The 24228-nt window shown below is 43.6% G+C and overlaps 1 protein-coding gene across 2 annotated transcripts; it reads left to right on the top strand.

Moving 5' to 3' along the window:
• The first annotated feature begins 348 nt into the window (after positions 1–348).
• Positions 349–17299, top strand: LOC118387210 (consortin-like). Of its 2 annotated transcripts, none has more exons than XM_035775377.2 (11): positions 349–591; positions 1958–2444; positions 3491–3588; positions 5466–5496; positions 9592–9678; positions 9823–9937; positions 14120–14141; positions 14261–14354; positions 14864–15126; positions 16259–16403; positions 16656–17299. In XM_035775377.2, exons 2-11 carry the CDS (start codon positions 2357–2359, stop codon positions 16862–16864), a joined length of 1152 nt encoding a protein of 383 aa, XP_035631270.1. In that variant the 5' UTR covers positions 349–591; positions 1958–2356; the 3' UTR covers positions 16865–17299. The 2 variants fall into 2 exon arrangements, with proteins under 2 accessions (XP_035631270.1, XP_035631269.1); XM_035775376.2 differs by having other exon boundaries at positions 1955–2444.
• Positions 17300–24228: the final 6929 nt, after the last annotated feature.

Genomic DNA, 24228 nt, shown 5'->3' with positions numbered 1-24228 from the left:
CAGAGGTATCAAGCACATGCATATAGGAGTAGGCTAGAAGAACACGGACTCAGTTACTTTACTGATGATACACCAGTGCAATATCAAGTGTCAGATATTGAATAAGCTTTCCATGAGAATGATACCAAAGCTCTCTAATATATATTGTTATATACGGTTTCTAAGGAGATGCCTTTTACACAATACTTTCCCACATTTTGTAAATACTGGGCAAAAAACACATGCAAGCCCATAAATCCATTCCTCTAGTTACAGTTACTGCAGGCCAATCGGTGAGGGATATAAGAGTTCAGCCAGAAGATGTCCCCATTGCCTCCGTTGTTTGTACAATAAAGTGATATATTTTGCAATGAGGAGCTGCAACAGAAATTTCCCGGATTAGATCGTAAACAACCATGGATCCGCAGAGAACATCCCTTTAGTTGACAGATTCTAAAAATCACTACCCACGGTGACACTCACGATTATAGCATCATGTGCATTTACAACATCGCGTTCAGAATGGAAGGGATTGAGTTGTATGACCGTTAATGACCGTGGTGATTGTCACCCACGTATCTGCTGTCTACCGCGGGACATTATACTGCATGTGTGAGTATGCATACATCCGCGTGATGAGGTAGCCTACCACAGTTTGTACTACCACAGTTTGTACTGTTGTTATCATTGAGTGCTCTTCGGGTATAATTATGACAGCATGTTAGCCTATAAAGCTATAGCCTAAATTTCGCATTAATGGCTTTTTGAATCGGTAACATTTATTGGACTAGCCTGAAATGTTTGCTCTTCCTTGCCGAATAATAAACATGAACTTGTTAATTAGGTGAACATATTTACTGTAAATTGCGATATTGTAGCGCATGAATCCTGTTTATTACTGTTACTGTGTAGACTTAAACAGTATGTACATGAATTGAAACAACATGAAAGGCTTGGCTTGTACTGATCATTTCGACAACACCGAGCAGAGCACGAACTTGAAAGCAGAACGCATCAGCTTCAGCATCAATTCTTCACTATTGGTTGGCGACATGAAGTAGCCTTGATTTAAATACATGGTCCTGCAAACGTCACAAAATAAAAGTACACATGACTACAAGAAAAATAACCCAATAAGACCAAATAGATCTCTGAAATGACAACATTTCTGTTTCACATATTACTCTATATATCAAAACGGTTAATTGTAATCAGTAGTCTTGTCAGTTTCAGGTTGGATGATACAAACATGGTTGAGAAATGGTGTGCAAATGTTCTGTGAGTTTTGTCACTTTAAATCTATGTAAGAGCTATGAGTAATGCTCAGTCACAGTGGTTTGATAATAGGAGGGTAAAGGCCAGCCACTACTACACAGTAGACATGATTCACACCATATGAGTACAGTCCTCCTTGCTCTAAGCTGTGTTCTAACTGTCACATTCTATTTTCTAGTTCTATGTTCTAAACCCGCTCACATCCACATGACTGTGAACATGGCACCAAGTGTTCCGAGCTGACACTCTGTGCATTTTCCATCCATACTCTCTGGTCATTCATTCAAGCATAAATGTTGGAGGTTGTTTATTAAACACTGTGTCAACTGGCTTTCTCTCTGTCTCTGTCTCTCTCTCTCTGTCTGTCTCTCTCTCTTAAAGCTAATTCCCTGCAATTCTACACATGTTGCCATTGCTTATGTGTTCATATGCAATCTGGGGGGCCCCCGACCTCCAGGTGGCCCCCAACCAAGATTATTTTGTGTATGTTGGGTCCCCTGGAGGTCAGGCTTGTAACACAAAGAGTTCTCTCAGAAAAGATTCACTCAGCAAAATAACTAGCATTTCACTCCTACTCTTCTGCACATTGAGTTTTCTCACTAACTCAAGTAGGAGTGCAGTCAGTAAGGAAATAATGCAGTTTATCTCTGGGTTGGAAACACACGCTGATACTAACACAATCACATCTGTTTATATCCAGCAGGGTGTTGAAGAGGAGAGGAATAAGCTCCTTGGTGAGCTCGTCAAGGGTTTTCGAGGATCAGGGAGAGCCCCAAACAACCCCAACAAGAAGACCAGAATTCAAAGAGATGAAATAATAGACCTTATCCACTCACTGATGATACAACCGTCTACTCATATTTTCCAAACTGCAACAACAACAACAACAAACTGGTGAACCTAGAACATTGGATCCCACATTTTATTAAGCTGACCTAAAGCTTTTGGAGTTTTCTGTGACCCATAGAGTAATCCTGAACCAAATCAATATCTCTAGCCAGAATCCAATACTAGTAAGTGGCAACCCTAAGGCAGCCAGCCACGTCCCTCCCACTGTTTGGGAACCACTGAGTTGGAGGAGAACAACAGTGTGAAGGAGAGGATGGGTAACAAGAGCAGCAGCCCCTCCAGAGACCCAGACACTGATACTACTCAGAGAGAGGAGAGAACCAACACTGGAACTGCCTCAGGTAGCCTAGCACTCCGCATAAAGCACACCTCTCGTTCAGTACTTCATGTGTAGTATACGGGACATATTTACTGTGTAGTATATCTGGGTCACCTACCTCAAGCTGTTTCAAAAGACAAGCACAAATTGTATCTTTGCTACTAGAGCACTAGAATGTCCTTACTCTTTATGGCTGCCATGATAACACCTTAAGAGTAGCCTCAAAAGGTAAAATCTAACAGATTACTTTAAAATGTTACACCTATTCATTCTACTGCATACCTTTTAAAATGTTACACCTATACATTCTACTGCATACCTTTTAAACTGTTACAGCTATACATTCTACTGCATACCTTTTAAACTGTTACAGCTATACATTCTACTGCATACCTTTTAAAATGTTACACCTAATCATTCTACTGCATACCTTTTAAAATGTTACACCTATACATTCTACTGCATACCTTTTAAAATGTTACACCTAATCATTCAACTGCATACCTTTTAAAATGTTACACCTAATCATTCTACTGCATACCTTTTAAAATGTTACACCTATACATTCTACTGCATACCTTTTAAAATGTTACACCTATTCATTCTACTGCATACCTTTTAAAATGTTACACCTATTCATTCTACTGCATACCTTTTAAAATGTTACACCTATTCATTCTACTGCATACCTTTTAAAATGTTACACCTAATCATTCTACTGCATACCTTTTAAAATGTTACACCTATACATTCTACTGCATACCTTTTAAAATGTTACACCTATTCATTCTACTGCATACCTTTTAAAATGTTACACCTAATCATTCTACTGCATACCTTTTAAAATGTTACACCTATACATTCTACTGCATACCTTTTAAAATGTTACACCTATACATTCTACTGCATACCTTTTAAAATGTTACACCTAATCATTCTACTGCATACCTTTTAAAATGTTACACCTAATCATTCTACTGCATACCTTTTAAAATGTTACACCTAATCATTCTACTGCATCTCTATTCATCAACTTTGTATTGCACATGACAATGTGTGTGCTTTCAGGAAGTGGTCACCCAGGCCCCAGCCCTGACCTGCTTGCCTCACTACAGTCATTGGGAGAACACAATGACCACACACTGCTGCCACAGTCTCTACACCAGGTGTGTGTGTTTGTGTGTGTGTATGTGTTTTTTCACCCTCACACAGTCCTCTGTGTTCTGGTCCTCTGTGGATTGGTCCTCTGTGTTCTGGTCCTCTGTGGATTGGTCCTCTGTATTCTGGTCCTCTGTGGATTGGTCCTCTGTGTTCTGGTCCTCTGTGGATTGGTCCTCTGTGTTCTGGTCCTCTGTGGATTGGTCCTCTGTGTTCAGGTCCTCTGTGTTCTGGTCCTCTGTGGATTGGTCCTCTGTGGATTGGTCCTCTGTGTTCTGGTCCTCTGTGGATTGGTCCTCTGTGGTTTGGTCCTCTGTGGATTGGTCCTCTGTGTTCTGGGATTGGTCCTCTGTGTTCTGGTCCTCTGTGGATTGGTCCTCTGTGGATTGGTCCTCTGTGGATTGGTCCTCTGTGTTCTGGTCCTCTGTGGATTGGTCCTCTGTGGATTGGTCCTCTGTGGATTGGTCCTCTGTGGATTGGTCCTCTCTGGATTGGTCCTCTGTGGATTGGTCCTCTGTGTTCTGGGCCTCTGTGGATTGGTCCTCTCTGGATTGGTCCTCTGTGGATTGGTCCTCTGTGTTTTGGTCCTCTGTGTTCTGGTCCTCTGTGGATTGGTCCTCTGTGTTCTGGTCCTCTGTGTTCTGGTCCTCTGTGGATTGGTCCTAAGGGCCGATTGTGTTTTGTACCATCCTCTTCTGTCACCTATTTTTTGCCATTGAAACATCTTGTCTTTCCGTTCTGTTTTGTTTTCGTTTGTAGGGAGAATACATCAAGCTTTAAGAAATGTAATCATTACATTTGACATTTTAGTCATTTAGCAGATGCTCTTATCCAGAGTGATTTACAGTTAGTGTATTAATCTAAAGATGGCTAGGTGAGACAACAACATGTCATTGTTTCCCTCATTAAAGTAGTTATCAGCAAATTCATTGCCACTAGGACAAGACAAGCACATTTTTAAAGGTATGATGCCCTTTCTCTGTACACTGTTCTAATCTTATTCTGTCACTACGTTGGCCCCCATAGTACTGTAATAGCCTTGTAGTTGTTTTTCTGTCTTTGTCAATTCTGATCATCATGGAACAAAGACCCAGCTATGATTTAGACTCCCCATTGAAAGGACCGGCAACACTAAGGGCTACGTCTCAAATGGCACTCTATTCCCTACATATGGTCATTCCCTATGGGCCCGGGTCAAAAGTAGTGCTCTATACAGGGAACAGGGTGCCATTTGGGACAGGCCTCTTATACACTGATACAGAAGAAAGAGTTGCTCTGTGATCAGACTGGTACAATCAGTGGAGTATTGGCAGAATAACTGGCCAAGAGAAGTAAACTCCTTGTAAACAGGCGTTGACCTCTATGGGAAATCTCATGGCATCTGGAGTATGTGTGTGGCTCTACAGAGTTGAGGCAGGGACAGGCAGAGTTGTTTTGAGTTCTGCTGCGTGTCATGTTATAAGTGAACCTGACACACAACGCCTTGTTATTTACCACGTGACATCTGAGTCCCATCTTGAGTCTTTTTTCCCTATACCTTCCAATACATCATTCCCAAGCACGAGAATATCTATTCTTGAGTCTGCAGCTAAAGCAAGTACACCATTTTTCTTCAGCAAAATAGCTTTCTAAATTAAACTATCTAGTTTATGTATTTCCTTTATGTAACATATTGAGAGCACATTATATTTTTAAGTAAAGCCCCGACATACGTACAAGTCTGATTCTGAGTGAGTTATCCAAGTAACAGAATAAGCAGGTTGGTTTGTAATGTCCCCCCCCTCTCTCAATTCAATTTCAATTTAAGGACTTTATTGGCATGTGAAACATATGTTAACATTGCCAGATGTTAACTCTTTCTCTCTCTCTGTCTCATTCTTCACAGATAGCAGAGGCCTACTCCCTGGATGAGGACTGTATCCTTGCCATCACATTGCTAATACTTATCTCCACTATGTCTTTTGTTTTAATTGAGCTGTTGAATTGCAGTGTGTTTCTTTCGAAGTTTGAGAACTGTGGTGACAGTGATTTATGATGTCACTCTGAGGACTGTGGTGACAGTGATTTATGATGTCACTCTGAGGACTGTGGTGCCAGGGAATTATGATGTCACTCCGGGGACTGTGGTGACAGTGATTTATGATGTCACTCTGAGGACTGTGGTGACAGTGATTTATGATGTCACTCTGAGGACTGTGGTGCCAGTGATTTATGATGTCCCTCTGGGAACTGTGGTGCCAGGGATTTATGATGTCACTCTGGGGACCGTGGTGCCAGTGATTTATGATGTCACTCTGGGAACTGTGGTGCCAGGGATTTATGATGTCATTCTGGGAACTGTGGTGACAGTGATTTATGATGTCACTCTGGGAACTGTGGTGACAGTGATTTAGGATGTCACTCTGGGAACTGTGGTGCCAGGGATTTATGATGTCACTCTGGGAACTGTGGTGACAGGGATTTATGATGTCACTCTGGGAACTGTGGTGACAGTGATTTATGATGTCACTCTGGGAACCGTGGTGCCAGGGATTTATGATGTCACTCTGGGGACCGTGGTGCCAGTGATTTATGATGTCACTCTGGGGACGGTGGTGCCAGTGATTTAAGATGTCACTCTGGGGACTGTGGTGCCAGTGATTTAAGATGTCACTCTGGGGACTGTGGTGACAGTGATTTATGATGTCACTCTGGGGACTGTGGTGACAGTGATTGATGATGTCACTCTGGGAACTGTGGTGACAGTGATTGATGATGTCACTCTGGGAACTGTGGTGACAGTGATTGATGATGACAGTGATTTATGATGTCACTCTGGGAACTGTGGTGACAGTGATTTATGATGTCACTCAGGACTGTGGTGACAGTGATTTGTGATGTCACTCTGAGGACTGTGGTGCCAGGTAATTATTTTGTCACTCCGGGGACTGTGGTGACAGTGATTTATGATGTCCCTCTGTGAACTGTGGTGACAATGATTTAGGATGTCACTCTGGGGACTGTGGTGCCAGGGATTTATGATGTCACTCTGGGAACTGTGGTGACAGTGATTTAGGATGTCACTCTGGGAACTGTGGTGCCAGGGATTTATGATGTCACTCTGGGAACTGTGGTGCCAGGGATTTATGATGTCACTCTGGGGACTGTGGTGCCAGTGATTTATGATGTCACTCTGGGAACTGTGGTGCCAGTGATTTATGATGTCACTCTGGGAACTGTGGTGACAGGGATTTATGATGTCACTCTGGGAACTGTGGTGCCAGGGATTTATGATGTCACTCTGGGGACCGTGGTGCCAGTGATTTATGATGTCACTCTGGGAACTGTGGTGACAGTGATTTATGATGTCACTCTGGGGACTGTGGTGACAGTGATTTATGATGTCACTCTGGGCACTGTGGTGCCAGTGATTTAAGATGTCACTCTGTGGACTGTGGTGCCAGTGATTTAAGATGTCACTCTGGGGACTGTGGTGACAGTGATTGATGATGTCACTCTGGGGACTGTGGTGACAGTGATTGATGATGTCACTCTGGGAACTGTGGTGACAGTGATTGATGATGTCACTCTGGGAATTGTGGTGACAGTGATTTATGATGTCACTCTGGGAACCGTGGTGCCAGGGATTTATGATGTCACTCTGGGGACCGTGGTGCCAGTGATTTATGATGTCACTCTGGGGACGGTGGTGCCAGTGATTTAAGATGTCACTGTGGTGCCAGTGATTTAAGATGTCACTCTGGGGACTGTGGTGACAGTGATTTATGATGTCACTCTGGGGACTGTGGTGACAGTGATTGATGATGTCACTCTGGGAACTGTGGTGACAGTGATTGATGATGTCACTCTGGGAACTGTGGTGACAGTGATTGATGATGACAGTGATTTATGATGTCACTCTGGGAACTGTGGTGACAGTGATTTATGATGTCACTCAGGACTGTGGTGACAGTGATTTATGATGTCACTCTGAGGACTGTGGTGCCAGGTAATTATTTTGTCACTCCGGGGACTGTGGTGACAGTGATTTATGATGTCCCTCTGGGAACTGTGGTGACAATGATTTAGGATGTCACTCTGGGGACTGTGGTGCCAGGGATTTATGATGTCACTCTGGGAACTGTGGTGACAGTGATTTAGGATGTCACTCTGGGAACTGTGGTGCCAGGGATTTATGATGTCACTCTGGGGACCGTGGTGCCAGTGATTTATGATGTCACTCTGGGAACTGTGGTGCCAGGGATTTATGATGTCACTCTGGGAACTGTGGTGACAGTGATTTATGATGTCACTCTGGGAACTGTGGTGACAGTGACTTAGGATGTCACTCTGGGAACTGTGGTGCCAGGGATTTATGATGTCACTCTGGGAACTGTGGTGACAGTGATTTATGATGTCACTCTGGGAACTGTGGTGCCAGGGATTTATGATGTCACTCTGGGGACTGTGGTGCCAGTGATTTATGATGTCACTCTGGGAACTGTGGTGACAGTGATTTATGATGTCACTCTGGGGACTGTGGTGACAGTGATTTATGATGTCACTCTGGGCACTGTGGTGCCAGTGATTTAAGATGTCACTCTGGGGACTGTGGTGACAGTGATTGATGATGTCACTCTGGGGACTGTGGTGACAGTGATTGATGATGTCACTCTGGGAACTGTGGTGACAGTGATTGATGATGTCACTCTGGGAACTGTGGTGACAGTGATTGATGATGTCACTGGGAACTGCGGTGACAGTGATTTATGATGTCACTCTGGGAACTGTGGTGACAGTGATTTATGATGTCACTCTGGCAACTGTGGTGACAGTGATTTATGATGCCACTCTGGGAACTGTGGTGACAGTATTTAAAATGTTACTTTAAGATCCATTCAACTGGCTGAAGGAAAGGGACCATTTTTTTTGCAGTGTTTCCTAATCTCTCATGGACAGATTCACGTGGACAAATGAGAATCTGTCAAGGCTCACGTAGAACTATGTGATTACGAGCAGCAGCAGTTCCTGGTTTTGGGTTTTCTTCATTGATTATTTGAACGAATCTGGATTGGGCCAAGGCGGTGCTTGTGCAGTGATTTCCCAGCAGATGATAAACCGTTTCTACTAGATTCCACAGACACAAAGTCAAAATTGTCTATATTGTAAAAATGCATAAAAACAAAGAGTCTCTTTTGGCCATTATAAACACAGGTGAAATTAGCAGGGGGAAGGGGTTTCGCCTCAAATTTCCATTTGAGAGGGAGGAGACTTCGCTTCCTTCCTTTGCACAAAGGTTATCACAATTGTTAATGGCATTTTCCCCAGAAGACAAATAGGAAATGACAAACATTTGCGAGAGAATTTGACCTCTGGGTAACCAAGATAACGTGTTTCCAAGTGTGCTGGGCAGAGCGGAATATGATGTTTAGTTTCTGAGTTTCTATTGGTGGGGTATTTTCGTGTGAGGCGAGGTCCTTAGTATTTGGCCTGTTCTGTCACGGGTGGATTTCCCTTTGTCCCTTGCAGTCTGTTTCCTCTGGAGTCTCCTAGCTGGAGTCTACTCTGTCGCCCTGTTTGCTCTGTTACCATGGTAACTGGGCCCCGCGGTATAGAGAGAGTTGTGTGTGGATGTGAAAGGTTTGTGTCTATGTCCAGAGACATAGTGTGCTTCTCAAATGGCACCCTATACCCTAAGATGCAACCATAGTGGTGGTTGATTTCTGGGAGAACCGGGTGTGGATGTTCTGGGGAGAGAAAAGGGTTCTACTGGAAATAATCCAACACAGTCGACTGAAAAATAGTAAAGTACATATTCTGGTCAAATATTTTATTTATTGAGCAGCAGAACATGTCCTGGAGTAGCTTTAAAATTACAGTATTTATTTATGTCATCTTCAAAACACCAGATGCTTATTTGTCACAAGTTTGTTAATATGATCCTGTCTTTTGAATCCCGAGTTGACAGCCTCAGGGACAGCTGTTATTGGCTGTTGTGGTATCTGGTTTCCTTAACTGCTAATGGTTATCAGACCAGTGGGCGGTGCAGTTCCTGCAGCTGGAGAAACTTTACCATGAGCGCCTCCTGTCCAATCTTGCTGCCCTGCAGGAGGACTGGGGTACTGCACTCTACTCCACACATCTTTTCTGTCACTGCAGCCTGAAGTCCTGAACCCATCACTGACAAAATATAACCCTGTCATTCTTCCAATTGCACTGTGTGTGTGTGTTAATCATAACCTGTGTGTTCTGTGTGCTTTCAGAGAGCCAGTGGAGAGAGCGTAACAGAGTAGCAGTGAGCACCTCCCCAGCTGAGACCAACAGCACTGGACAGGAACACATAGAAATGCTGAGCCAGATCTGCAGGACGCACCAGAGGTGAGCTAGATACTTACTGATTTGTTATAATTCTGTTCTAGAACTGGGACTAAATGCACAATCACTTGGACAGTTAGTTGCAGCAGTGTTACTGATTGTGTCAGTAGAAGGGAAAGCAAATCATGCCTATTTACTTTAGTTTGTCACAGTCTGTCACCACCCACAATACTACCGCTCCATACAGGGATCAAAGGAATCTGAACAACAAACACGGTCTGCATTTAAATGTGTATTTTCATTTGTTCATTTTCATTTGATTTATTAGCTAAAGTCAGAATATGTGAGATCATACCCTATATTTGAATGTTGATTATAAGCATCCCACGCTAGTGATTCTTGTCTAGACTTGAAACCACACCTTAATTAACTAATGCTCATTTAATCAAATCAAATCAAATCTTATTTGTCACATACACATGGTTAGCAGATGTTAATGCGAGTGTAGCGAAATGCTTGTGCTTCTAGTTCCGACATGCAGTAATAACCAACAAGTAATCTAGCTAACAATTCCAAAACTACTACCTTATAGACACAAGTGTAAGGGGATAAAGAATATGTACATAAAGATATATGAATGAGTGATGGTACAGAGCGGCATAGGCAAGATACAGTAGATGGTATTGAGTGCAGTATATACATATGAGATGAGTATGTAAACAAAGTGGCATAGTTAAAGTGGTTAGTGATACATGTATTACATAAAGATGCAGTAGGTGATATAGAGTACAGTATATACATATACATATGAGATGAATAATGTAGGGTATGTAAACATTATATTAGGTAGCATTGTTTAAAGTGGCTAGTGATATATTTGACATAATTTCCCATCAATTCCCATTATTAAAGTGGCTGGAGTTGAGTCAGTGTGTTGGCCGCAGCCACTCAATGTTAGTGGTGGCTGTTTAACAGTCTGATAGCCTTAAGATAGAAGCTGTTTTTCAGTCTCTCGGTCCCAGCTTTGATGCACCTGTACTGACCTCGCCTTCTGGATGATAGCGGGGTGAACAGGCAGTGGCTCGGGTGGTTGTTGTCCTTGATGATCTTTATGGCCTTCCTGTGACATCGGGTGGTGTAGGTGTCCTGGAGGGCAGGTAGTTTGCCCCCGGTGATGCGTTGTGCAGACCTCACTACCCTCTGGAGAGCCTTACGGTTGTGGGCGGAGCAGTTGCCGTACCAGGCGGTGATACAGCCCGACAGGATGCTCTCGATTGTGCATCTGTAGAAGTTTGTGAGTGCTTTTGGTGACAAGCCAAATTTCTTCAGCCTCCTGAGGTTGAAGAGGCGCTGCTGCGCCTTCTTCACGACGCTGTCAGTGTGGGTGGACCAATTCAGTTTGTCTGTGATGTGTACACCGAGGAACTTAAAACTTACTACCCTCTCCACTACTGTTCCATCAATGTGGATAGGGGGGTGTTCCCTCTGCTGTTTCCTGAAGTCCACAATCATCTCCTTAGTTTTGTTGACGTTGAGTGTGAGGTTATTGTCCTGACACCACACTCCGAGGGCCCTCACCTCCTCCCTGTAGGCCGTCTCGTCGTTGTTGGTAATCAAGCCTACCACTGTTGTGTCGTCCGCAAACTTGATGATTGAGTTGGAGGCGTGCGTGGCCACGCAGTCGTGGGTGAACAGGGAGTACAGGAGAAGGCTCAGAACGCACCCTTGTGGGGCCCCAGTGTTGAGGATCAGCGGGGTGGAAATGTTGTTGCCTACCCTCACAACCTGGGGGCGGCCCGTCAGGAAGTCCAGTACCCAGTTGCACAGGGCGGGGTCGAGACCCAGGGTCTCGAGCTTGATGACGAGCATGGAGGGCACTATGGTGTTAAATGCCAAGCTGTAGTCGATGAACAGCATTCTCACATAGGTATTCCTCTTGTCCAGATGGGTTAGGGCAGTGTGCAGTGTGGTTGAGATTGCATCGTCTGTGGACCTATTTGGGCGGTAAGCAAATTGGAGTGGGTCTAGGGTGTCAGGTAGGTTGGAGGTGATATGGTCCTTGACTAGTCTCGCAAAGCACTTCATGATGACGGAAGTGAGTGCTACGGGGCGGTAGTCGTTTAGCTCAGTTACCTTAGCTTTCTTGGGAACAGGAACAATGGTGGCCCTCTTGAAGCATGTGGGAACAACAGACTGGGATAGGGATTGATTGAATATGTCCGTAAACACACCGGCCAGCTGGTCTGCGCATGCTCTGAGGGCGCGGCTGGGGATGCCGTCTGGGCCTGCAGCCCTGCGAGGGTTGACACGTTTAAATGTTTTTCTCACGTCGGCTGCAGTGAAGGAGAGTCCGCATGTTTTAGTTGCGTGCCGTGTCAGTGGCACTGTATTGTCCTCAAAGCGGGCAAAAAAGTTATTTAGTCTGCCTGGGAGCAAGACATCCTGGTCCGTGACTGGACTGGTTCTCTTTTTGTAATCCGTGATTGACTGACTTACTTACTCTACTAAGCTATAGACTCAGATATGTTTTCAGTCACAGAACCCTGCCCATGTCGCTTGGTGTGTTCGTAGGGGCGTTCCATGAAATGAGTGCCTTTTTGCTTACCTTTGGTATTTCAAGTAGGAATTGTACACAATTATTGCATTTTAAAAGCCTGTCTTATTAAATGAAGTGCCCTTTAATATAGACCGTTTGGAAAATTCGATAAATCTGATTTTGAATATGAATAAAGACTTGCTAAAGTGTCAAAATTGTCCCCCTGTGCATCCTATATCCTATGTCCTATATCCTATGTCCTATATCCTATGTCCTATATCCTATATCCTATGTCCTATATCCTATATCCTATGTCCTATATCCTATGTCCTATGTCCTATGTCCTATATCCTATATCCTATGTCCTATGTCCTATATCCTATATCCTATGTCCTATATCCTATGTCCTATATCCTATGTCCTATATCCTATATCCTATATCCTATGTCCTATATCCTATATCCTATATCCTATGTCCTATATCCTATATCCTATGTCCTATATCCTATGTCCTATATCCTATATCCTATATCCTATGTCCTATATCCTATGTCCTATATCCTATGTCCTATATCCTATATCCTATGTCCTATATCCTATATCCTATGTCCTATATCCTATGTCCTATATCCTATATCCTATATCCTATGTCCTATATCCTATATCCTATGTCCTATATCCTATATCCTATATCCTATATCCTATATCCTATATCCTATGTCCTATATCCTATGTCCTATATCCTATATCCTATGTCCTATATCCTATATCCTATGTCCTATATCCTATGTCCTATGTCCTATATCCTATGTGACTTTTAGGAAGATTTTAACCCATGTAACCTCAACATTTCTCCATGTTTTCACCATCATTGTAAAGCCCTAGTCATTTGTGAAGATAATGATTTACTTCATATGATTAATTTTAAGGTAAAAAACAACAACAACCGGGCTCTCATTTTAAGTTCAACCCTCTTACGTGAACTGAACTATCTTTTTAATATCGTGACTCTTCCTTTTAAAAAAAAAAAAATTCTAAAGAAATGTTGAACATCTAATCATAGTGTAAAAGCAGGTGAGCTGGTTTGACTCTTTTTGACCATTTTCTGGTGTTTTGTGGTGTAAAACTGAGCGGGTCGAACATAACACGCCAACCCCGTTACCCAGAGATAGACAGGCAAGACATTTTTTCAAAATGTTTTCGTTTTGTGAAGCTTGCATTCAATTGCCCCTCCCTGTTGCACACAACAAGCACATGGGGATTTATGACTGATTTACAGTAAGACGAAATTGTCAACCCCGTTACTTTATTTTTTGAGATGGGAAAATGTTTTTTTTTATTCAAACTCTTTTTATGAGTTACACAACGGAAAAGGCACCTAATTGGTTCAACGATCCAGTAGCTTGTGGTAGATTGATTCAGCTGGATGCCAGACACCAACTTGCTGTAGTGGCCTCCGGTCATGTTAGCTTTAACATTTTAAAATCAAATGGCTTCAAAACATCAGTTTACCCAATCTGACTCTCTCTCTGTGTCTCTCTCTCTCTCTCTGTCTCTCTCTCTCTGTGTCTGTGTCTCTCTCTGTGTCTCTCTCACTGTCTCTCTCACTGTGTTTCTGTGTCTCTGTGTCTCTCTCTCTCTCTCTCTCTCTCTCTCTCTCTCTCTCTCTCTCTCTCTCTCTCTCTCTCTCTCTCTCTCTCTCGTAATAGACCAATGCTTAGTGCGAAAATGGTAAGAACATACATAACAGTACACTACACACCATCATTTTGATCATGTTTCTTAATCCATCACATAAGATGAGTGTTTTTGTGGTGTGACATTCATGATAGAGTTGTTATTTCCCCCAGAGCATGGCAGACACGGTGCTGAAAGACAGCCACAACACCAGGGGGCAGTGTGATGGGAGAGAGAAAGAAAGGTCACCATCCCATCATGGAAAAGGTCAACACAAAACACATCAACACATCATATGAATTCCTAAATCAATATTATAGTATGGCCACTTAGCCTAGAGATGTGAATACGAGGTTGATGATATCGTCCTCTTTGTTCACTGGAAAGCCTCAGACTGTAGTTTGGTTCTAATCAATAAGGGCTCATAAAATGGAATCTGATGCCAGATGATGCTTCTGTACTGTCTTAGCTATATCTACAGTACTTTTAGTGTGTTAGTGTGTGTGTGTGTCTGTCTATGGTGAAGCCAGGTGATCAGTAGTACTGTAATCGATCTGCTGATCTTCTCGCCGTTCGTTCGGCGTGTGTGTTTGAGGGGCCACTCTGCCGGTGGCCGTCTAACTGATGCCGTTTTTGCGTGATTCTACATGTAGAACCGGTTTGCACTCGATTTGCAAATTACGTCCGACACTCTGTTTAGAGGTGCTGAGTACTCTTGGCTGGCAAACGCTACCATTGTGTCCATGCTTTAAGAAACACTTCTCTTGTCTCTGCAGTCAGAGTCAACAACCCTGTAAGACAGAGTGATGAGGATGTTAAGGAGACCACGTCAACAGGAGCTGTCCCTGACATGGCTGAGGAGGAGGGAGGAGAGGAGGGAGAGCGAGGAAAGGAAGAGTTGGAGGAGGAAGGGCAGGGGGTGGATGAAGAGGAGGTGTTTGAGGAGAGTCCAGAAGAGGAGGTGCAGGTGGTGGAGTGGCCAGTGGGGGTTCCCCAAGCCTCAGCCGAAGACCTGGACAAACTGTCTCAAGTGGAGGAGGTGAGGAAACACTGAGACATAACGGTCTCATGTTTAACGCTTCCTCTCTCTGTCTCTCACTTCTCTCTCTGTCTCTCTCTCTCTGTCTCTCACTTCTCTCTCTGTCTCTCTCTCTCTGTCTCTCACTTCTATCTCTGTCTCTCTCTCTCTGTCTCTCACTTCTCTCTCTGTCTCTCTCTCTCTGTCTCTCACTTCTCTCTCTGTCTCTCTCTCTCTCTCTCACTTCTCTCTCTGTCTCTCTCTCTCTGTCTCTCACTTCTCTCTCTGTCTCTCTCTCTCTCTCTCACTTCTCTCTCTGTCTCTCTCTCTCTGTCTCTCACTTCTCTCTCTGTCTCTGTCTCTGCCTGTTCTCTCTGTCTCTGTCTCTTCTCTCTCTGTCTCTGTCTCTGCCTGTTCTCTCTGTCTCTGTCTCTCACTTCTCTCTCTGTCTCTGTCTCTCACTTCTCTCTCTCTCTTCTCTCTCCGTCTCTGTCTCTGCCTGTTCTCTCTCTCTCTGTCTCTCTCTTCTCTCTCCGTCTCTTCTCTCTCCGTCTCTGTCTCTGCCTGTTCTCTCTGTCTCTGTCTCTTGTTTGGGAGGGGACACACATTTTTGGATTGACGCACAGCCCTGGACAGGCTCAAGGGAGCCCAGAGAAGTCTTGGCAGAGGAGCTGGGTCTGTAATCGGAGTTGGCTGTGTTTGTTACTTCATTCCATGTCCTGTGCCACACCAAGCAACGTGGCCATGGGTGGAACTCAGTGAGATTTGAGGACAGGACACAGAGGCTATGATGTCATTAAAGGGCCACAATAGACGCCTGTGGAACAAATAGCTCACATACAGGTCCTGTTCGATAAATCAGTCAATGGTTGTGACAATGATGTCCTCAAATGACAAAACATTACAACCTTTTATAGACCTTGAATACAGTTTGTGTTTCCTGCAACAGCAAGGTGATCAAATCATACATCTGTGCATCATTGCAGTTTGTTGTGCAAACATACACATCATTTCACCTCTAGGTGGCCCTATTGAGCTGGTCAAAGTTAGCTCTGTATATAGGGAACATGGTGCCATTTCAGATATAGCCTTTTATTTTCCATCTATTCCCTGTAATAATATCTCTGACTCCCAGCACTCTGCTCCCATCCAGAGCTCCTCAGCAGATGGCCTGGTGTCCATTCTAAAGAGGAGGAGGGCATCGTTATATGGCCTGCCCCCCGAGGGTCCCGATGCAGCCAAACACAACTCCAAACGAAAGGTGCACTTCAGCCAGCCAGAGGACGGCATGGAACCAGGTAGGGATCAGCCCAAAAAATAGTGAGTGTGTGTATATATATATATACTGGTCCCCTGTGGGAATCAAACCCACAACCCTGGTGTTGTGAGCACCATGCCCCCGCCACAGTCTATATAAGCTATACGTATTATAAATTAATACAAATATAATAACATTGTACTAACACCTCATACCATCTGTGTATACCATCTGCACCAACCACCATTATCTTGTTCAAAATATGAATTAGTATGTTTTTTTCTCTGTGCAGACGCGGTGGGCGGAGACTCGTGTTTGATCCTGCTGTTGTTGTGCCTGGTAACCGTGGTGATCAGTCTGGGCGGGACGGCTCTGTACTGCACTCTAGCGGACACATACAGTAGCATCTGCATTGATTTCTCTCACAACGTAGACTTTTACGTTGTGCACGTACAACGCTTCCTGGATAGGTTCAGCCACTGGATGCCCATACGATCATAGTCAGGACTACTACTGCAGTCAGGACATACAGTCACTTACTGCTGCAGTCAGGACATACAGTCACTTACTGCTGCAGTCAGGACATACAGTCACTTACTGCTGCAGTCAGGACATACAGTCACTTACTGCTGCAGTCAGGACATACAGTCACTTACTGCTGCAGTCAGGACATACAGTCACTTACTGCTGCAGTCAGGACATACAGTCACTTACTGCTGCAGTCAGGACATACAGTCACTTACTGCTGCAGTCAGGACATACAGTCACTTACTGCTGCAGTCAGGACATACAGTCACTTACTGCTGCAGTCAGGACATACAGTCACTTACTGCTGCAGTCAGGACATACAGTCACTTACTGCTGCAGTCAGGACATACAGTCACTTACTGCTGCAGTCAGGACATACAGTCACTTACTGCTGCAGTCAGGACATACAGTCACTGCTGCAGTCAGGACATACAGTCACTTACTGCTGCAGTCAGGACATACAGTCACTTACTGCTGCAGTCAGGACATGCAGTCACTTACTGCTGCAGTCAGGACATGCAGTCACTTACTGCTGCAGTCAGGACATGCAGTCACTTACTGCTGCAGTCAGGACATACAGTCACTTACTGCTGCAGTCAGGACATGCAGTCACTTACTGCTGCAGTCAGGACATGCAGTCACTTACTGCTGCAGTCAGGACATACAGTCACTTACTGCTGCAGTCAGGACATACAGTCACTTACTGCTGCAGTCAGGACATACAGTCACTTACTGCTGCAGTCAGGACATACACACTTACTGCTGCAGTCAGGACATACAGTCACTTACTGCTGCAGTCAGGACATACAGTCACTTACTGCTGCAGTCAGGACATACAGTCACTTACTGCTGCAGTCAGGACATACAGTCACTTACTGCTGCAGTCAGGACATACAGTCACTTACTGCTGCAGTCAGGACATACAGTCACTTACTGCTGCAGTCAGGACATACAGTCACTTACTGCTGCAGTCAGGACATGCAGTCACTTACTGCTGCAGTCAGGACATACAGTCACTTACTGCTGCAGTCAGGACATACAGTCACTTACTGCTGCAGTCAGGACATACAGTCACTTACTGCTGCAGTCAGGACATGCAGTCACTTACTGCTGCAGTCAGGACATGCAGTCACTTACTGCTGCAGTCAGGACATGCAGTCACTTACTGCTGCAGTCAGGACATACAGTCACTTACTGCTGCAGTCAGGACATGCAGTCACTTACTGCTGCAGTCAGGACATGCAGTCACTTACTGCTGCAGTCAGGACATACAGTCACTTACTGCTGCAGTCAGGACATACAGTCACTTACTGCTGCAGTCAGGACATACAGTCACTTACTGCTGCAGTCAGGACATACAGTCACTTACTGCTGCAGTCAGGACATACAGTCACTTACTGCTGCAGTCAGGACATACAGTCACTTACTGCTGCAGTCAGGACATACAGTCACTTACTGCTGCAGTCAGGACATGCAGTCACTTACTGCTGCAGTCAGGACATACAGTCACTTACTGCTGCAGTCAGGACATACAGTCACTTACTGCTGCAGTCAGGACATACAGTCACTTACTGCTGCAGTCAGGACATACAGTCACTTACTGCTGCAGTCAGGACATACAGTCACTTACTGCTGCAGTCAGGACATGCAGTCACTTACTGCTGCAGTCAGGACATGCAGTCACTTACTGCTGCAGTCAGGACATACAGTCACTTACTGCTGCAGTCAGGACATGCAGTCACTTACTGCTGCAGTCAGGACATGCAGTCACTTACTGCTGCAGTCAGGACATGCAGTCACTTACTGCTGCAGTCAGGACATGCAGTCACTTACTGTTGCAGTCAGGACATGCAGTCACTTACTGCTGCAGTCAGGACATGCAGTCACTTACTGCTGCAGTCAGGACATACAGTCACTTACTGCTGCAGTCAGGACATGCAGTCACTTACTGCTGCAGTCAGGACATACAGTCACTTACTGCTGCAGTCAGGACATGCAGTCACTTACTGCTGCAGTCAGGACATACAGTCACTTACTGCTGCAGTCAGGACATACAGTCACTTACTGCTGCAGTCAGGACATACAGTCACTTACTGCTGCAGTCAGGACATACAGTCACTTACTGCTGCAGTCAGGACATACAGTCACTTACTGCTGCAGTCAGGACATACAGTCACTTACTGCTGCAGTCAGGACATACAGTCACTTACTGCTGCAGTCAGGACATACAGTCACTTACTGCTGCAGTCAGGACATACAGTCACTTACTACTGCAGTCAGGACATGCAGTCACTTACTGCTGCAGTCAGGACATACAGTCACTTACTGCTGCAGTCAGGACATACAGTCACTTACTGCTGCAGTCAGGACATACAGTCACTTACTGCTGCAGTCAGGACATACAGTCACTTACTGCTGCAGTCAGGACATACAGTCACTTACTGCTGCAGTCAGGACATGCAGTCACTTACTGCTGCAGTCAGGACATGCAGTCACTTACTGCTGCAGTCAGGACATACAGTCACTTACTGCTGCAGTCAGGACATACAGTCACTTACTGCTGCAGTCAGGACATGCAGTCACTTACTGCTGCAGTCAGGACATGCAGTCACTTACTGCTGCAGTCAGGACATACAGTCACTTACTGTTGCAGTCAGGACATGCAGTCACTTACTGCTGCAGTCAGGACATGCAGTCACTTACTGCTGCAGTCAGGACATACAGTCACTTACTGCTGCAGTCAGGACATGCAGTCACTTACTGCTGCAGTCAGGACATGCAGTCACTTACTGCTGCAGTCAGGACATACAGTCACTTACTGCTGCAGTCAGGACATACAGTCACTTACTGCTGCAGTCAGGACATGCAGTCACTTACTGCTGCAGTCAGGACATACAGTCACTTACTGCTGCAGTCAGGACATACAGTCACTTACTGCTGCAGTCAGGACATACAGTCACTTACTGCTGCAGTCAGGACATGCAGTCACTTACTCAGGACATGCAGTCAGTAGCCCACTGTAGCAGTCTATGGACTAAACATACAGAAGAACCTACCTACTGTAGCAGTCTATGGACTAAACATACAGAAGAACCTACCTACTGTAGCAGTCTATGGACTAAACATACAGAAGAACCTACCTACTGTAGCAGTCTATGGACTAAACATACAGAAGAACCTACCTACTGTAGCAGTCTATGGACTAAACATACAGAAGAACCTACCTACTGTAGCAGTCTATGGACTAAACATACAGAAGAACCTACCTACTGTAGCAGTCTATGGACTAAACATACAGAAGAACCTACCTACTGTAGCAGTCCATGGACTAAACATACAGAAGAACCTACCTACTGTAGCAGTCCATGGACTAAACATACAGAAGAACCTACCTACTGTAGCAGTCCATGGACTAAACATACAGAAGAACCTACTTCCTGTAGCAGTCATAAGGTCATTGTTGTTCTGTGGGCCTGAAATAAAGACTGAATGGGCTTATGATCAGTGACCCAACAGGAGACGTTTTTACCGAGTGACATTTCAGATGCAGTCCAAACTGTTTCCAGAACACTGCCCCCATCTTGTTTTTAACCTCTTGTTTTAACTTGTGGACGCTGCACAAAAGAGCTCCCAAAACCACAGAGGAACAAAGCATAGCATTGTAAAGTACCGGTAACTGCCAAAATAAAGGAAACACCAACATAAAGTATCTTAATAGGGAGTTGGGTCACCACGAGCTGCCAGAACAGCTTCAATACACCTCGGCATAGATTCTACCAGTGTCTGGAACTCTGTTGGAGGAATGCAACACCATTCTTCCACAAGACATTGTTTGTTTTGTTAATGGTGGTGGAAAACACTCCAGAATCTCCCATAAGTGTTCAATTTGGTTGAGATCTGGAGACTGACAGACAGACAGACAGACAGACAGACAGACAGACAGACAGACAGACAGACAGACAGACAGACAGACAGGATGATGGGATGATAATTGCTTAATTAACTCAGGAAACACACTGTGTGGAAGCACTTCGATCCCTAAATAGTGGGCATCGGCATTTTTATACATGACCCTAAGCATGATGGGAAGTGAATTGCTTAATTAACTCAGGAACCACACCCGTGTGGAAGCACCTGCTGTCAATATCCTTTGTATCCCTCATTTACTCATGTTTTTCCTTTATCTTGGTAGTTACCTGTATATTCCAGTTCAAATTTTTCATTAGAAAATATGTTTATCTGAATTTGCAAAGATGTTTATCTGAAGAACAGATACAATTCGATAAACAGTAAATATGTTTATCTGGATTTGAGAGCCTCATAGTAAAACTTGGGGTACAGTATGCTATTAAAAAACAAAGACTTGTTGGGGATTGAAAGGACACTTCCTCCTCGACTTGTTGCCCCAAGTCCTTGACTTGTCTCCTTGACTCCTTGACTTGTCAAATGTAGCCTACGTGTTGTACATTTTCCAGATGTTTTTGTACGTGGAGACTTGGGTTTGGAATTACTCCGTACATTCCCCTGAAGGAACTCATGGTTGTTGACCACTGCAAATGAAAGTTCACATTTGTGAAGAACGGCTCTCTGGAATTGGCACATTGTGAAGTAATTTGCTGATAACCGAGTAACGATATCAATAGAAATATGCATGATAGATACCGTATGTATGGCTCTTGGTATGACAATATGAACTAAGGTCAATGTTCATACAGTAATGCATTTGAATGTAGTCGTGACATTCAGTACTGTACGGATTACTCAACATCTCAGGCACTTTTGTCTAGTTGTGCTGCTCATGTATCCGTCCTTTGTTTGTATTCTATTCTATGAGTATATCTGAATGTATTCAATACAAATACATTCCCTTTATTTCATGAATAGACGTTGTTTACGTATATCTACTGTACGTCAAGGATCTACAAATCAGAGATCTAGTGGGTGTGCAGGCTTTCATTCCAGCCCAGCAGTAACACCTGATTCTGCTAACTGTGGTCCAATCTGAAGACTATATTGCAAGGCTGGATCAAAATCATGCACACACAGTATCTCTCCAGGACCATGATGTAGACCCAGTAGCTCTTTAGGACCAGAGTTGGAGAACCCTGATCTCGACCCAGTATCTCTCCAGGACCAGAGTTGGAGAACCCTGATCTCGACCCAGTATCTCTCCAGGACCAGAGTTGGAGAACCCTGATCTAGACCCAGTAGCTCTTTAGGACCAGAGTTGGAGAACCCTGATCTAGACCCAGTATCTCTCCAGGACCAGAGTTGGAGAACCCTGATCTAGACCCAGTATCTCTCCGGGACCAGAGTTGGAGAACCCTGATCTAGACCCAGTAGTTCTCCAGGACACACAGTGCTTCGTTGACTGACAGTTGTGTTCTCCTGCTGGTTCAGACAGCACAGAGAGCACACACAAATCTGTGTTTGATGGACATCAGACAGGAAGTCCCAGTTTACCATTGGAATGTCCCAGACTTCCCAGACTTCTGTTCTATCTATTGTCTCTGACATTGTTGTCTTTGGTCAACGTCTTATTTTCTCTTTCCATGCTCTCTAAATGGTTGTGGTTGAGTAATGTCAATGAATGTTGCCTCTAATTTTCACCGTATGTTGTTTACTATTGTGTAGCATCATGCAATCCATGTTTAAATGTTGCCTCTAATTTTCACCGTATGTTGTTTACTATTGTGTAGCATCATGCAATCCATGTTTAAATGTTGCCTCTAATTTTCACCGTATGTTGTTTACTATTGTGTAGCATCATGTAATCCATGTTTAAATGTTGCCTCTAATTTTCACCGTATGTTGTTTACTATTGTGTAGCATCATGCAATCCATGTTTAAATGTTGCCTCTAATTTTCACCGTATGTTGTTTACTATTGTGTAGCATCATGTAATCCATGTTTAAATGTTGCCTCTAATTTTCACCGTATGTTGTTTACTATTGTGTAGCATCATGTAATCCATGTTTAAATGTTGCCTCTAATTTTCACCGTATGTTGTTTACTATTGTGTAGCATCATGCAATCCATGTTTAAATGTTGCCTCTAATTTTCACCGTATGTTGTTTACTATTGTGTAGCATCATGCAATCCATGTTTAAATGTTGCCTCTAATTTTCACCGTATGTTGTTTACTATTGTGTAGCATCATGTAATCCATGTTTAAATGTTGCCTCTAATTTTCACCGTATGTTGTTTACTATTGTGTAGCATCATGCAATCCATGTTTAAATGTTGCCTCTAATTTTCACCGTATGTTGTTTACTATTGTGTAGCATCATGTAATCCATGTTTAAATGTTGCCTCTAATTTTCACCGTATGTTGTTTACTATTGTGTAGCATCATGTAATCCATGTTTAAATGTTGCCTCTAATTTTCACCGTATGTTGTTTACTATTGTGTAGCATCATGTAATCCATGTTTAAATGTTGCCTCTAATTTTCACCGTATGTTGTTTACTATTGTGTAGCATCATGTAATCCATGTTTAAATGTTGCCTCTAATTTTCACCGTATGTTGTTTACTATTGTGTAGCATCATGTAATCCATGTTTAAATGTTGCCTCTAATTTTCACCGTATGTTGTTTACTATTGTGTAGCATCATGCAATCCATGTTTAAATGTTGCCTCTAATTTTCACCGTATGTTGTTTACTATTGTGTAGCATCATGCAATCCATGTTTAAATGTTGCCTCTAATTTTCACCGTATGTTGTTTACTATTGTGTAGCATCATGCAATCCATGTTTAAATGTTGCCTCTAATTTTCACCGTATGTTGTTTACTATTGTGTAGCATCATGTAATCCATGTTTAAATGTTGCCTCTAATTTTCACCGTATGTTGTTTACTATTGTGTAGCATCATGTAATCCATGTTTAAATGTTGCCTCTAATTTTCACCGTATGTTGTTTACTATTGTGTAGCATCATGTAATCCATGTTTAAATGTTGCCTCTAATTTTCACCGTATGTTGTTTACTATTGTGTAGCATCATGTAATCCATGTTTAAATGTTGCCTCTAATTTTCACCGTATGTTGTTTACTATTGTGTAGCATCATGTAATCCATGTTTAAATGTTGCCTCTAATTTTCACTGTATGTTGTTTACTATTGTGTAGCATCATGTAATCCATGTTTAAATGTTGCCTCTAATTTTCACCGTATGTTGTTTACTATTGTGTAGCATCATGTAATCCATGTTTAAATGTTGCCTCTAATTTTCACCGTATGTTGTTTACTATTGTGTAGCATCATGTAATCCATGTTTAAATGTTGCCTCTAATTTTCACCGTATGTTGTTTACTATTGTGTAGCATCATGTAATCC

This window comes from Oncorhynchus keta, chromosome 8 (assembly GCF_023373465.1).
Source record: "Oncorhynchus keta strain PuntledgeMale-10-30-2019 chromosome 8, Oket_V2, whole genome shotgun sequence".
NCBI classification, from domain to species: domain Eukaryota; kingdom Metazoa; phylum Chordata; class Actinopteri; order Salmoniformes; family Salmonidae; genus Oncorhynchus; species Oncorhynchus keta.
The sequence above is the reverse complement of the archived record's forward strand: the minus strand, read 5'-3'. Positions and strand labels throughout refer to the sequence as shown.

Excerpts from the sequence above, each read along its gene's own strand:
- LOC118387210 (XM_035775377.2), top strand. The coding sequence starts at position 2,357 with ATGGGTAACAAGAGCAGCAGCCCCTCCAGAGACCCAGACACTGATACT. Across the intron at positions 14,142-14,260 it reads CAATGCTTAGTGCGAAAATG|AGCATGGCAGACACGGTGCT; the intron begins GTAAGAACATAC and ends TATTTCCCCCAG. Across the intron at positions 16,404-16,655 it reads AGAGGACGGCATGGAACCAG|ACGCGGTGGGCGGAGACTCG; the intron begins GTAGGGATCAGC and ends TTCTCTGTGCAG.